We start from the raw sequence: 16,251 nt of genomic DNA, 5'->3' as shown, positions 1-16,251 counted from the left end.
CATCTGCGATGTATTATGAATTGAGAACAGATTCCATCATTTCTACTATATTTGTGATTGGATGACTGAAGAATTAAAATTAAAATGTACTGCAAATTGTCTGGTTCAACCCTTAATCATTTCCATCTGGTTGATATGCATTTGATTCTAATTAACATGTTTTGGTTTCAGGTTGCCGGAGATTATGTTTTGGTTTCAGATTGCCATGTGCGTGTTTCCTACATTGTAAGTAAACTGCACTTGGTTTGTACCTTGTGTGTCTGTTTTAGGCCTGCATTTTTTAAACTCCCATTACCACACACCCAGTATGGTCTCACAGAGGTTACTTAACTGCAGTATTTGATTTATGAAATTGTAGAGGCAAGACGCATTACAACACTGTTATTAAAGATTTCTAATCTTTCAGTAGACCCGACAATAACTCTAGCAGCTTGGGCCTCTGTGTAAAGCATTAGAAATGCAGCTGAAAGGGATATCTCTGAGAAACAGGATGTTCTCTAACACAGAACACTGTAAATTCAGTCCATTTTAACACTTCCCCTAAATATATAGACTTGACCCTCGACTCCTCTTAGTCTGGAACACACCAAGAGACATCTGGACTGAGACCCTGGGTCAGCGGTCATAGTAAATTGTTCAAAAGACCAACCAGCGAGGAAAATTCAGGGTGGAGAAGGACACTGCCTGATGACATTACCTGAAGCCATAGGTAATGTCAATTTATGCCTGAAGCTATAAATTCTGCTCACTTTCACTTTCTCGGTTCTGCACTCATAATCAAACCCCGGCAATCTGACAACATAGCCAAACACATAACCTCAACCATTGCTATCCAAGTCTCAGGACTTTTCTCCAAGATGCCAGGCTGAAAGTGAGACCATACAAAAGTAGAATCTTGCCCCAAATTCTCACTACACAAGGAATATTTTAAACTAGCTATTTGACTGTGATTTTGCTTGATCACTGCATTTAATATGGATAGATTTTTGATGACACACCTGAATATTCACATGAATATGTCATGATCTGAAGTAACAGCTACTTCTCTCCACCTATCTGATTTGGTTGGACTAAAGTCAGAACTTATGCAGAAACTACTGAAAAGCCAAACTACTGGAACTCAGCAAAACAACTAGGCAGGAATTGCTTACAAGAACTATATTCAGCACAAAGCTAACAAACACCCTTTCCCCATACTACAGGACATCCCTAGCACAGAGCCACCTGAAGGACACTGGACAGCTACAACAAGCCCAGCCCAGCTCCATCTATCAGCAAGTATTTTCAAACTGCTCAATAACACAGATTAATTATGTCAGATAACCTTCAGATTAAAAAGGTCAAAGGATGTGAAATTTTTGATAGATTGATTCACATATGTACTATTACTCTTATTGTTTTACTGTATTACTGTGCATGTTTGCTTTGTTGTTTGGTTGTGGTAATAGCATATAATATATTTTGAATCTATGTTCTGATATTGCTTTTTTTGTGTGAGCTAAGTAGTAGCCATAAAAGCAAATCATTTCAGTGTTATAATTTCTATTTTTTCAAGTAAATTGAACCACTACAACCACCACTACAAAATGTTCAAAACTACTGAATGAGCTAGAACCTTAAGGAGACTTATTTGCTTCCTCTGCCAGTCAAACCCAGTTTTTAAAATAAAGGGTTTATATCAACAACTTCTACATTATGTATTGTTTAGAGGAATTGAAGCATGCAATAAAAAAGAAACGGGTAAATTAGAATTAGTGCATGAGCAAATGTAAACGAACCACAAGTTCATCAGTACAGTCGATGAGAAGTATATACAAGTGCTAAAATAACTGGGTAAGAAGTTAACCAATCAAAGAGCTAAACACCAAGATGATGTCCGGGAGGTCCTCTACTATATAAAAGTAAGAAACATAGGTTAATTTGGTCTTACTCATATAAAAATTCATCAGTCTACTGTAAGACAAATAGTCTACAAATGGGGAAAATGTAAGACCTCTGTAACTTTACCTAGATGTGCACGTCCTTCAAAATTATCCCACTGAGGAACAAAAAAAACTCATACAGGATGTCAAAAAGAACCTCAGGACCACATCCATGGATTTCCAGGCCTCTCCTCAGCTGTAGCTGATGTCCATGTTCATACCTCAAGAATATGATGCAATCTGAACAGCAATGGCATTCGAGGGAGGGTAGCCAAGAGAAAAACTTTGTTCTCAAAAAAGAACATCGCTGCTGTTTGCAAAAGACCATCTGGATTATCATGTAGATTTTGTAATGATATTCTCCAAAACAGATGAGCCTAAAATTGATATTTTTGGCCACAATTAAAAAAAACGCCATGTTTGACAAAAACCTACCACCGGAATAGTTCACATAGGTAGCTGCGTCAGCATGCGTGGGCTGCAAGAAGTTGACACCCGAAGAAGGCTCTACGACATGGAGTAAACCTTTACTAGTTCCTTTACATACCACCAGAATTACCTTATTTACTGTCAAGCATAGTGGTGGGTGAAGTCATGGTTTGGGGCTGCTTTTCTGTCTATGGACCAAAATGAGTCTTTGAGGTGAGTATGAATTCAGAGTCATAACAAAATATTCTGGAAGAGTAGTCAGGCCCTCTGTCCATGAGTAGAGTATAAGCTGAAAAAGGATTCTCCAACATGACAATATTTTAGCACATCAAAGAATTGGTTAAGAGGAAAGAAATTGTTTTGGAATGGCCAAGTTAAAATCCAGATCTCAACCTCAAGAAAGGTTGTGGCAAGACCTGAAACAGGCTGTTCTTGCAAGACGGCCAATCTGAAGCAGTTGAAGCCATTTGGGCAAAAATTCCACAAAGCTGATGTGAGACAGTTGCTAAAGAATGTGCCACTGCTTAATGAATTAAATAAACATGTTTTAACAAAAAATAAAATAATATAGATTTTGGATGTGTGCCCATTATTCTGGTTATCTCCATTAAATATTGGAGTTCAGTTAAAAAAATTTTTTAAGATTTGTCTTAAAGTCATATTAAAGAATTTACATACTTTCAAGCAGCACTGTTTATTATTCATTGTATCTATACGTTTACATGATGTCATTCGATCAGTGGTCAGCACCCATGTTTATGTAACCAGGTGATGAGGTGTGGGGCCAGGAGTCAGGAATAGTGCCTCGTGCAGGCTAGGAGTTAGACCCTTGCTACCAGCCTGCTGTACGCCTGACTTATACATATCTGTGAAAACCCTCCCATGTTTTTTTCTATTTTTTTAGGTAAGACCCGTAAACCCGAATAATAAGGCTTTTTTTAAAAGGTCTGTAGTTTTATGTTTACCAGTGTGACTGTTTTGGGTTAAGGGTTACATGTTTATATTTCTTTTAAGGAAACCAAAAGTGTACTCAGGGGCGGAAGGTTGTCGGAGATGAATACAGAACTTAGTAAGCTAACCGTGCTATGTCGCCAAGTGAAAAGTGTCTGTGTTGTGAGTTAAGTGTATTGTAATAGTAACATTAGAAATTATGTTTTGTTGTGTTTAAATGTGTTATGTTATAGTAAACATTTCAACAGGGGAAAACAACACATACGAGGGTAGTAGTTTGACCCTCGCTACCGGCCTGCTGTACACATGACTTGTACAGATGCAGCAATTCAAAATGCATGGTACGACCTCGTACCGTGTGAAATTACCCACAGTTTACCACAGTACGTGATTTGGCTGGCCAAAATGACCGACGGGCACTTGTGGTACATTGGTTGTTAGTGAAATGATTTAATCATTGAATCTCTTTACTGTGCATGTTTTAATCCGCTTAGTATTGAATATTTATATGGAATTTTACAACTAAAGGGAAATTTTAGTAGCTGAGAATAAAAAGAATAGGAGCATAACATGTCTGAAGGTCATAAACAATACTAATTTAGAAATATAAACATATCATGTAAACTGTATATGGCTGGTATTGGTAGTTTAAATAAAAAATACACATCAGTATTCCACTTTCTTCCTAAACATTTTAAGCATCAAAGTCTTTCATTCAGTTACATACTGTGGTTATTTTGGAAACGTTTTTACGTGCTTCTTAAGACTATATTAAGTTTATATACTTCGTAAAAAGTTATAATGTTTTAACCTATTTTGCTAATACTTGCGCTCGTTATCGCAGTAAAAAACGCATACATTTAAGAATTTGATTAATAGGGAATAAAATATACAATATAATATAAAATATAATATTCATATAATGTAGCTCAAATTATCACAGTTGTGACTGGAGACTCCGTTTCCAGATCACCTGGCACTCATGAGGTAGCCACATGAACACATACACACACATACATAAACATTCCACTATCTAAACAAAGGCGATAACACTGGTTTCCAATATAAACAAACTAGTCTGGAATTACAGGGATAGCTTTGCTTCCTCTGTAGGTGCACACACAGAGTAAAGTAAGCTTGTTCCTGTATTATCAAATTAATCATTACTCAAAACTAAACACCTGTTTTCCTTTGTTTTAGAAGTGAAATGAACCAAACTGGTAATCAACTCACCTATCTCAAATAAATAAGCTGTTTGGATTTCTCACCGGCAAAATGGTTTCTCCCGCAAATCTGTAGGACCCAAAATTTGGCATGGCAACAGGGGCTGGCTTAGTAGTGCCTGTTTCAGGATTGCGCATGCGTGTATTGATTGGTACGAAGATACCATTAAAAGGGGGGGAGTATTTGCCAAAACAACAGTTATGTACATAAAAGGAGTGTGATGTTTTATTGTTGGTAATAATATGTGCATTGTTTAATTGTATATTCACTGAAGAAATGTTTATATCAGAATTCTGATTATTATTTTGTCAAATTTTTTTTGCTTTATAGTGGAATATTTAAGGGGAGGAGTTTAACCTAGAAAAGGAGCTCTTCAAGATAGAAGGAGGGGAGTTAGGAGAAGGTGGATTGTGTGGGTAGAATTGGAGCAGCCTACAACAATCTAGTATTTTTTTGTATCATAATTAATGTATATATTATCGTACTATAGCTTTGTGTTGTTGTTTTTTTTCTGGTTAGTTTGTGGTTTTCACTTTGTTTTTTTTGGGGTGTGGATTTTGGGAACATACAGTAGTTCCTCATAATAAACACCATTGCACATCTTTGCAATTGTGGCTGTGCCATCGTTATTGTTATCTTCTATCTACGCCTCTAAACTCTGCAAGGAGGAGACTGTGACACAGTAGTACACTTTCTTTGGTGCTAAAAAAATCACACCTGGCTTTTCAATAACAGCAGACAGATCAGCTAAACAATTATCTGCTGTCTGCTGCTGAGACTGGGAGAGGAAATCACACCCGGCTTTTCAAAAGAATTGCATTAACTTTCTAATGCATCTATCACATTTCCTGGCGTACTGTGTTAATTTTCAGTATTTTATATTCTGTTCAATTCGAGGAAAGAAACATTTCCCAGATATTAGCTCGTCAGTATAGTACACGTTTATCTGTACCATTTGTCAGGACAGACAATTTACTGCACTACAGCTTTGGTACGGAGACGGACTATGGCCAAAATCAAGAAGACTCTCTCACACCAAATAATGAAGAGGAAAAGTAACAGGAAGTTGACAAGAGACAGCTTGTGAAAACTGGGTGAAAACTCCAGCTGAATCCCCAGATATAAAAGCAATAGAGACAGTATGGCATTCCCTACTCAAACAAGTGTTGTACAGTGATATAGACGAGGGTAATGTCATCCCCATTAAACAATGCGCCTATCGCGCAAATCCTGCTAAACTAAAATTTAGACACAAGAAGAGTATTGGACAATGTTGTGAGGCTCTGGTGGAATTTCTCTGTAAACTGAAGAGTTATAGAGGAGACTACTGACTTATTTAGTGTCCATCTCTGCTTCATTTTCTAACTTCGGTAGCACTTCTAACTGCTTGTCTTTCTTATATGTGTTTACTTTGTAATCTGTGGTCCTTATAACTGTTTTTACACCTACTGTATTGCTTTGAGATGCTACTTTTAAAGGTGCTATGTAAAATAAAGTTTTTTATTATTGTTATAGAGAAACATGATCAGATTTCCCTGGTTCAGAAAAAAAAGATCTAAAGTATACTAGTTTGTCTTCTCACACCCTCTTTGCTAAATGGCTTTGTATACTAATCTGATCAATCTAACTACCTATTTTCTGTACTTTCCCTATCCTGCTAGATTTATAATAATTCTTAAAATATTCTTGAAATGAGTCATCTTGCAGCAACTCTGCGCCAAATATACACTTAGCTCAACCTGACAGTTCATTCTGCTACCAACATTGAATAAAAAAATCTTTAGATTTCTATATTTATGTCTTTATTTAGTGGTTTTATTAGTGACAAAGGCTAAACTTTCTTGGAAAAATGTATTTTATGTGTTGCAAAAAACTGACTTGCTTTTACAAAATATATTTACAAATCCTTTTGCCTGGCAATCTACCTGAATGCCCAACTATCTGAGAAGCCCTCTATGAAACCATGTTTGCTATTAATTCATATAATTCACAGAACTGCTATTTTTTATGTGTGCAAAGTTTCTGATGACTGCACAGCCAGAAATGCACCTGATTATTCAACCCCCCCACTCTCTGCCAAATCTATTTCATGTTTGCATGTTCTTTTGTAACACACACCTTTCTGTGATTTGTTTTGTATGTCTAAGCTTTTGCAAGTGTTCTGGCATCTCTCTTCTGCACCATGTCTAGTCATAGCTTTTTTCTGTTTGCTTATTTCAAAGTAACATCTGCTCCATTTCTAAAACTTTTTGCTCATGTGTATTTTTGTATTTTTACATTTATTTACACCTCTAGCACTTTAGCATAGTAAATTTTCATTTGCCTTAATTTGTAGACTGAATTTTAGTTTCAGCCTTAAGAAGCTTAAGTTTTCTCTATCTTTTGTTTCTTGTCCTACAAATGTTATTATTGATCACCGAATTATTGCACTTGACCTGACTTCTTTCATTCACCCTTTCCTGAACATCTATGACAAGGAGAGATAGTGCTGTCTCTGGTGCGATCCTTTGCAGCTCAAATGTCACTGTTTAAACGAATAGGTAATTAGACTGCTCATGAATCTAATCACTTATTCTACATAAACACAATGTAATTGCTCTCTGAAAATGCTCTTTTTCCTGTTCGTTTAAAGTTATACTGGGCAGTGGTGAATGGTGCGCTATTTTGTCAGCAACCTGCTAATCTGTTTAACACCTGTAGAAAGCATGATCTTATTTCTGTACGGAATGCGTGCTGCGTTCACAAAATTAAAGTGTTTCAAATGTTTAATTAAGAAGTAAAAGGAACTTACAGCTCTTAAGTAAGTTCTGTAAAGTTCTGTAAAGAACTTACAGAACTTACAGTGTAAGAAATTAATAACGATATAATTATATTTGTATACTGTAGCTCAAATTATCACAGTAGTACACTTTCTTTAGAAATGTCTAAATCAGTATAACTCATTCCCACGTGATTACGTGTGTGGTGTAATGGCTTAAGCGTGTGCCTTGCGTTCTGGAAGTTGGGGGTTCAAACCCAGCTGTCACCATGAGATTTCTTTTAACAAACATTTCTTTGAAAAACTAAAATAGCAAAGATTATGGACACTATATTGACTATTTTTGATATTTCTAAATATCACATGTTCGAAGCTAAGTGATTTAATAATAACAACAAATAATTTCAAACTGCTACTGAACTGCCACTACAGTATATGTTGTGGGAAATACATTTATTTGACCTGCAGCAAAGTTTAACTCATTCAGAGCGCCCTACATTACAAACTTTCTTTGCAAAATTCTTTAAGTTAAACAAATGAAGGAAGAAGGGTTATTTTACAATTGACCCTCCAAGATTCTGACTGATTCAATTCCCCTCATTTAGCTGATAAAAAATCATGCAAATTAAATAAAGAAAACTAGTCAGAAGGAGCACGTAAAAACTTTTCCAAAATAACCACAGTGTATAACCGAATGAAAGGCTTTGATGCTTAAAACGTTTAGGAAGAAAGTGGAATACTACTGTGTATTTTTATCTAAACTACCAATACCAGCCATATACAGTTTACATTATATGTTTATGATCCTAAATTAATATCGTTTATGAGCAATCTCCGGGAAACTAAAGCGGATCCCAGGTGCAAGTGACTTCATAACGCGAGGAGGCATTATGCTATATTTTTTATGCATCAGTTGAAGCCTTCTGACAATAAAAAAAAAAACAGGATTCATTTTTTTCTATCTCTTCCTACTCTCTCTCACTTGCTGCGTTTCGGGCACAGAATGGTTAAAAATGGCAACAGGTCACACAGGCAGAGGAAAGGGGGAGGGGTGAAACTGTTACGTGCCCTGAATAAAGCGCTTAGAAAACAGGTGGATTGACACCTGTGAAAAGTGTTCCGATTTAAATGCAATATGGAAGATATTATTCATAATAAATAACCTTGGATGGTCTGTAAACTGAAAATTTATAAAGGAGACATGTTGTGTCTCTTCTTTCCAGCTTGGAATTAACTTTTACCTACTAGTGTATTCCATTGCAGCTACTTTATGTAAAGCAGCTCCATACTTCTCACAAAAGCTAGGACTGTCCACACCCCTCTGTGTAACGTAATAGAATAGAACAGAACACTTCTGGGGGATGGGAAGGAATTTTCAGTAGCATGCAATGCTGTCATTGTTAAGGAACAAGTAATAGGTTTAATCCATGCTGAAAAGAGAGAAAACAATGTTTAGTCTGTGAAGCCTTCTTCAGCTTTTTGCAAACATTCCTGATACATTTTATGTATGCATTGTTGTTTTTCATACTGTGACAGGAGAATACACACTATTAATTACTGTTGCTGCTGGGTTTCGAGCTTTGAGTCGCCTACTTACTTCTTCGACTAGCTTGCAGAGAAAGTCATTGCCCTGCTTTTTGTCTATCCCACTGCATTCTGGGGAATGTAATTTTGACAGGAAACCTCCATCTATCACTCTCACAATTCAACATGCGTGATTGAGTCAAATTAAAATACAAAATGTGTTTACAAAGAAAGTGGATTACAGTAATACTACCAGCTATATAAATACATATATTTAGATCCTTAAATTAATATCATTATCAATTCCTTTAGATACATGATTCCATATTATATTCCCTAATAATTAAATTCTAAAAAGTATGTGTTTCTTTTACTGCAATAACGAGCGCAAGTAGTCATGGAAAGGGTTAATCACTTAACTCCCTTAATTTTGAACATTTTATGATATTTAGAAATGCCAACAAATTCAATATAGTATCGATATTTACTATTTTAAATAGAAAAAGAAATGTTTATTAGTTAAAAGAAAACTCATGGCGACAGATGGGTTCAAACCCCCGACCTCAGGCATGTAAGGCACATGCCTAAGCCATTATGCTACACATGTAGGAATGAGTTAAACTGATGCAGACATTTCCAAAGAAAGTGTACTACTGTGATGAGTTGAACTACAGTATATGAATATAATTATATCCTTATCAATTTCTTTAGATACGCGATTCCATATTATATGCCCTATTAATCAAATTCTAAAAGGTATGCGTTTTTTATCGTTTTTATGAAGTATATAAACTTAATATAGTCAGAAGAAGCACGTAAAAATTATTCCAAAATAACCATAGTATGTAACTGAATGAAAGACTTTGATGATTAAAATGTTTAGGAAGAAAGTGGAATAATGGTGTGTGTGTGTGTGTGTGTGTTTTTAACTACAAATACCAGCCATATACAGTGTACATAATATGTTTATGTTCCTAAATGAGATGAGAAATCTCCGAGACACCATTATAGGCATGTTGAATTGGAGATTCACAAAACTTACTTTGTATGATTGGAAACACACATAATCGGATCAACGAAATGCTGTGGTGTTACTTTTTGTCAATGAAAAAAATGAAGTATTTTCATTCACAAAGACAGTTACAAAGAAATTGGACCAGGGTAATACTTCGAGCTTACAGCCTGTCCAAGGTCATTCATTATTAATACTATTAGTTATATCTTCCGTAAATACTTTGATGTATAATACATTTATTCATAATTAAAATATTTATGATGAAGGAGGAAGGTTGTGTACTTTTGTCCAACTGAGCAATCTTGCTTTTATAAAATATACCGACTTTTAAATGTTTAATGATTAACATGCTGTACACAGCTTTAAATTATTAAAAGTCTAAAGAGTATACAACTTAAATTCTTAATTGGAAAAAGATTGTCCCTCAGCAGTGACCAGGATTCGAAACCGGACATTTTCTGGCGACAGATCAAATGCTGTACATGAGACGTTATCATAACTGCGGTATGATGAGTTATGATGGGTTGTGATGCACCACGCCCATCGCTTTTTAACGCGGCGTACTCCGCGCATTTTGAATGGCTGGATCTGTACATATCTCTGGAAACCATACTTTTTTTCTAATTTTTTAGAAAATTAACTTTAAAAAGGGGTGTCCTGTGCAAGTTATTCATGCACGTGCCAGTGAAAACCCACGCTCAATGGTGAAGCTGCCAGCACTGGGAAGGACCCACAGCCGTCACCACAGCCAGGCAGAATAGGGACTGTGATGTAGACACCGTCAGAAACTCAGGCAGTGCGTTATGGGATTTGTAGTTCATAAGCCAACGCTACGTCCGTGAGCACGTGAGCAACTAAAGCCAGTTCTAAAACCCAGCTCCCCGTAAGAGAGGGTTACATTTTCATTACTGTATTAACTAATATTCTTACTTTGGCATTGTCAACATCCTACATTTTGTATTTGTTAGCTACAGTTAACATCACTCTTGAAATTTTGAGACATTTTACTATAGCACCCAACACAAAACTCTCTCCTTAATTACCACATGCTGTGCTTAATATTCGTTAATAATAATATGCTTAATATCTATTTGAGTATGATCTTAATCCACTTGACTGAACAAACTTTTTTTATGATCCATCTCAGTTTGGCCTGGATCTCACCCCAGGTTTATATCTGTGTGGTATAAGTAGACCCCCGCTATTGAATTTCAATTTCATTTCCTTTTAAGGATGTACAATAATATTTGTAGCTTGTACTAGTTACCAATGGAAGAAATGTTCTGTAGATACAGTCCTAGCTCTATCGCTTCATCTTCTCTGTGAGGCATTTATTTTTTAGTTTGAAATAAGCGATTACTTATAGATGACTCAACCTGGATATAAATACCAAATATATATAATTTTTTAGAATATTTTTATATATATACAAACATTTCTAGAGATCTACTTTGAAATGAAACATGACTCTTGACAGTTAATTAACAAAGGTACTTGGGTAAGAAGGAAAGAAATTAGGATATGTAACTTTTTTCCAAAAAATATTTTGAGCATCAAAATTAGCCAATCACTTATAATTGCATAACTGCAACTTTTACCACCAATAGATGCAAAACAAGTTGTCCATCTGTGATACATCCTCTGAACCAGTTTGCAGGGACAGCCTTGTGGGACTCATTTCTTCTAGTAAAGCCTGCTCAAGCATGTACTTGTTAACTGGTCTCTGAGCACTTGATGCTACACATTGTATACCCACAAATGTTCACGCGAGCTCAAGTGTAGAGAATAAGGGCACTGTTATATTGTTATATTATTATATATAAATAGTTATTATATTCTTATCTCACAAGAAAACCACTGTTATATAAGTAGCATAAAGACATACTCTTATTGGAATACCATGTCTGGATTAACACACTGGAACACGTTCCAGTAAGGCCCTGATACTTGATCAAAGCAGTGCCATCCATTACAAGTAAAGTTAATGGCAGCTCCACTGCAGACAAGTCAACCTAAAGTTTTGCTACAACATGCAGACGGCATAAAGGAGTTGTTCTCTTAAGTGAAGCGAATATATTTTTTAAAATGTTATATTTGTTTTTTAATTGGCATTTAACAGGTCAAATATTCTTATAACATGTATAAATCTCTCTTCTGCAACAGACAAAATCACTTGAATGTATCAGGGTCAGACATTAATTAAATTTTAATCAAAATCCATGTATTTTTCTAAAATATGCAAGCAAAAGTGATCAGGTTATTTTAATGCTCATTATACAACACAAAATAATACACAAAAGGTTATACTTAAAGTATACATGTACAGCAAAACACTGATGCAGTTGAAGGTAAAAGGTAAAAAATGACCAACCAGAAATTTCTAATTCAGCCCAGTGTGACTTCTTTCCATTGGCTGCCTCCTCGGCTGACATGATGGTATATAATTTCTGGAGATCATATTTTTCCTTTGGCATACCTATTAGTCTGGAAAAAGAAAACATATGGCAGCATGTTAAATCAAAAAAATTATTCAAAAGATTTTAAAACTCATAATTAAGATGGTGATGTTAAATAAGACATACAAAAGAATATAGCATTGTCCATTCATCCTGTGGCTTTTGAAAATTTAAACTGAATTAAAGACAACCAAAACAAAAACTGAACATATCAAAAATATCATATCATAACTGTCATATCAAACTCTAATTATAGCATCACCACAGCTATTAAAATGTCTTTTGCACTGTCTTAAACCAAAAACTTTATCATTAATGCAAGGTCCAGACTTTAAGACAAACGAGGCCCTCTCCATCATCTTCCTTTTCTATATCACTTTTCTTGCTCTTTTAGACATTCTCTCAGCCTTGGTATTCCAGAATTTCTATATATATTGGGGCCAACATTTACAACAACACTTACATCAAAAATAAACCCTTCAAACATTTATTTTTAAAGGATACTTTCAATACACTGTTCACAACCAATTAAAAATAACCAATCAATAACCAATTAGAACTAAGTTCAATAACAGTTTCTTTAAACAGCCCTATTAAAGCCATATTATAATTTACTCCAAATGCAACGTACCACATGTAACAATTGCCTGAAGGTATATTCGTTACTTCGTCCAGTTTAAAAACAGGAAACTACCACAATCCACACTGAGACAGATTGTCTGTGATGTTACTTGTCATGAAAATATGCACGGGTCGCTGATGTCTAGTATCGAGTATACTAACCTACCCCTGACAGACACCTAAAGACTGAAGTCTGTTGACATCAATCAACACAGACTTGTAAAAAATGCGTTTGGGGTCATATGCCCAAATGGCGTTGCATGAGGCAATGTAGGAAGACCAATCAAACACTTGGAACTCTTGATCACCATTCAGTTACTAACATAGCCAACATAGTCTGGGTTCAAAAGCATTGGATATATATATCCACATAGATTACATTTTCAAGTATGCCTTAAAACACCATTAAAAAGAAAGAGGAGCATAATTATAATTTTTTGTAGTAACATCTTCAGAAGGATATAGGCAGAGTAAAAACATCAATGTTAAACAAGTTGATGTATAGCTGAGAATTTAACTGTATTGAAAGAGTGAAACAGTCAACAAAATCACAGAAATTGTTTTATTTCATTTAAACTATATTTTACATACAAATAATTTTACTTCTGCCTGGAGACAATCGGTAAAAAAAGATATCTAGTCATACTCTACATTTCACTCTCAGAAAGCACCACAAACATTGAGTAAATTGTCCTGTAGTGTGTTACATTTCTCTGTGAGCTATCTGCTTGTCAAAGCAGTTGTCGGCAACCTTTACACAAACCCATGCAGTGAAGCCACAGACCTTTCTAAAGCCATAGGCCTTTTTTCCCTTTGAAACTAAGCTTCAAAATGCTTATGTTTTAAAATGCTGTTACCATCTTTAAAGGATATTTTAGAACACGTTGTTTAAGAGGAGCGTTTATTTTCTTATCGAAGTATATTTCCATAACCAGAATACTGCATTTTAAGTTAGAAAGTTAGAAATAAAAAACTCCTCTAAAGAATGCATCCCGTTTTATTAAGACCCTCTCGTAAACTCCATTTTAAATTGATCATAAAGACAGAAATATATTACTCCATCTTTAAAAATTAAACTGTGAATAAGTATATCAAAAGTAGTTACATTATTATAAAAGGTTAACGTTAATTTCAGTTCAAAATACACCGAATAATATGTATTTTACACATAAAATACAAAGATGTTTGAAGAAACATTAGAAATCAGACATTTAAAAAAACTAACAAGATATCCGAGGTTTTTAACGCATGACGTACTCATTAGAAGCGTCTCAACAAAAACGTTTGACTAAGCACTTCCCTTCTTAAGTTCTGAAAGTTCTATTGCGGTATGCGTATTGTGATGCTTTATGAAAAACGGCAAAAGACGCTGGCATTCTGTCAAAAAGCCTTGTGTCTTGTGTCCTTTCACAGTACGAGGTGGTGGAAAAGAAACGGTATTTTATTAATTAATATTAATAATAGTTTTATTTTAAAATATTAAATTTCCTGTCAGGAAACAAATGGTACAGACCTTTTTTTGTAACTTTGTCTTCTCGATTAACATTTGAATAGATTTGCAAAGATTACAAAACATGGAATCAATATTTTCTTTCGTTAAATTCAATTATGTAGTAATGTCCCAAAATATAAAGTAAATAGACTAAAAGATAAATTGCATTTATTAAAAAGGTAAAAAAAATATACAATTTGCTTATATCTTATATTAGAGGTTCGATAGCAAATACCTAGAAAAACACAATTCGTCTCACCTAGTTTCTAAAATACGGAGTACACATCGGGCCTGTTTATTCGAGCCAATAAATTAAAATAACTCTTGACTGTACTTACTCTAAAGTAAAAGTATCACGCAGTCTTTAGCATAAGAATAAAATCATTTCTTAACCTAAGTTAAATCATAACTACTGTTTTACTTTCCAAGAATTCCCATCTTCAAGTTAAAACCTGGGCCTTGAGCACTAAATGACCCCAGCAAAATAGATCCCTCCATCCAGTCGAAGGGAAGGGAGAAAATAGCACTAAAGTCAATGCACAAGCCAGAGAACCCGAATTCGCTACAGTATCATGGATCCAAAACTACAGCTATGGCTATATTAATAATAATCTAAAAGTTGTCACCCTACCTGCATTCAGTGAATAGAGATGATTTAGCGTTGAATTTACAGGCATACAGACGGCTTTTTCTAACGTCCTGCTCCTGAAAGTTACTGGAAGGCTAAAGGAACCACGACAATCATGGCTGCTGCTCGTTCCTGGCTACCCCTCCCCCTTTTGCAAGTTCCTGTGAGAAATGTAGTCTCATTTCTTTGTAAACGGTTCATGTGCACGTCAAACGTATCTAAACATTTTTGTTACTTAGTGAAGCAATAAATATTTGGACTTTGTTATGTGCAACTTGCATGTGACCTGTCTACTTCAGCCACCAAAAAATTCTGAAACAAAAGCATATTGTCTCGATTCTCCTTTTTATCAGGAGAATATTTGCAGAATGACAGGGAGAAGCAGCTTCAGGCTGACAGGGAGAAGCAGCTTATGGCTGGCTCCAAATCTTTGTCCCTCGAGAGCACGGGTGGATATGCTAAGCAAGGAAAGGTGTAAAGTGTTTAGATAAAGAGAGAGATACATATGCTAAACGAAAAACAAGGACCAAGAGGAAAAGAGAAAACTCCCTTCCTTATTATGGTGGGGAAGAGGTAAAAGTAAGCCTGGCTAAAGGTGACAGAGTGAAGATCAAGGGGCAGAACGCTACACAATCTAGAGTGAGGACTGAGGTCTTGAGAAGCACCTGGATAGTTTACGGTACACAGTAAAAAGGGAAGCCTCGCCTTCATCAGTAGACATCACGGGGCCCTCAAGGTCTGACACATTCTGTAGCTGGTTTCACTCACCTGCTCAACAGTAGTGCACAGTCCCACCAATCAGGTGCTGAGTCTTGGATAGCATCTTCCATTGAGGCCCATAGACTCCGCAGGTCTTAGTCATGTTGAAGTAGCCTATCCCATGGTCCATGGTGGGTTTGTAACACCTCAGGCCACAGTGCAGAAGGTTACACAGCACTCCACAGGAGGCGATGCATCCAAGGCTGCTCAAAATCCATACTGACAATTTACAGATCTGGCTATTCTGCCCACTGTACTTTCATGGAAAGAGGGTGTCCCTTGATTGGTATGTTCCACCATCACCTAATAATGGACCAGCTTGAGTTCCAGATTGATCTCCTGACTGTGTTCCCAAAAGGATTCAGATAGCAGGGTTTGGCAGATTATGGATGGTGGGGGACAGGACTCCAACACTTGCTCCTTGTACTCTCAGTGTGCATAGCTCTTCTCTCCACACAACCGCAAGGATACC

General features: G+C 35.8%; 1 protein-coding gene across 3 annotated transcripts in view; it reads right to left on the bottom strand.

The window, feature by feature from the left end:
• cnot6l (CCR4-NOT transcription complex subunit 6 like) overlaps nucleotides 1-15,171 on the bottom strand; it is a 96,301-nt gene extending 81,130 nt beyond the window's left edge. The window contains exons 1-2 of one of the 3 annotated variants that reach the window (XM_088910252.1): nucleotides 15,024-15,171; nucleotides 12,195-12,307 (exon numbers count right to left, since the gene is read on the bottom strand). In XM_088910252.1, the coding sequence (XP_088766378.1) occupies nucleotides 12,195-12,297 (103 nt within the window). In that variant the 5' untranslated portion in view covers nucleotides 12,298-12,307; nucleotides 15,024-15,171. Of the gene's footprint in view, nucleotides 1-12,194; nucleotides 12,308-15,023 lie in introns of those variants that run through there. The other 2 variants (XM_088910254.1, XM_088910253.1) reach the window with 2 other exon arrangements.
• Between the last annotated feature and the right edge of the window lie 1,080 nt (nucleotides 15,172-16,251).

The sequence above is a fragment of the Atractosteus spatula genome, chromosome 3 (genome assembly GCF_055471065.1).
Source record: "Atractosteus spatula isolate fAtrSpa1 chromosome 3, fAtrSpa1.hap1, whole genome shotgun sequence".
NCBI classification, from domain to species: Eukaryota; Metazoa; Chordata; class Actinopteri; order Semionotiformes; family Lepisosteidae; genus Atractosteus; species Atractosteus spatula.
Note: the sequence above shows the minus strand (reverse complement) of the source record. Positions and strands in the feature narration are given on the sequence as shown.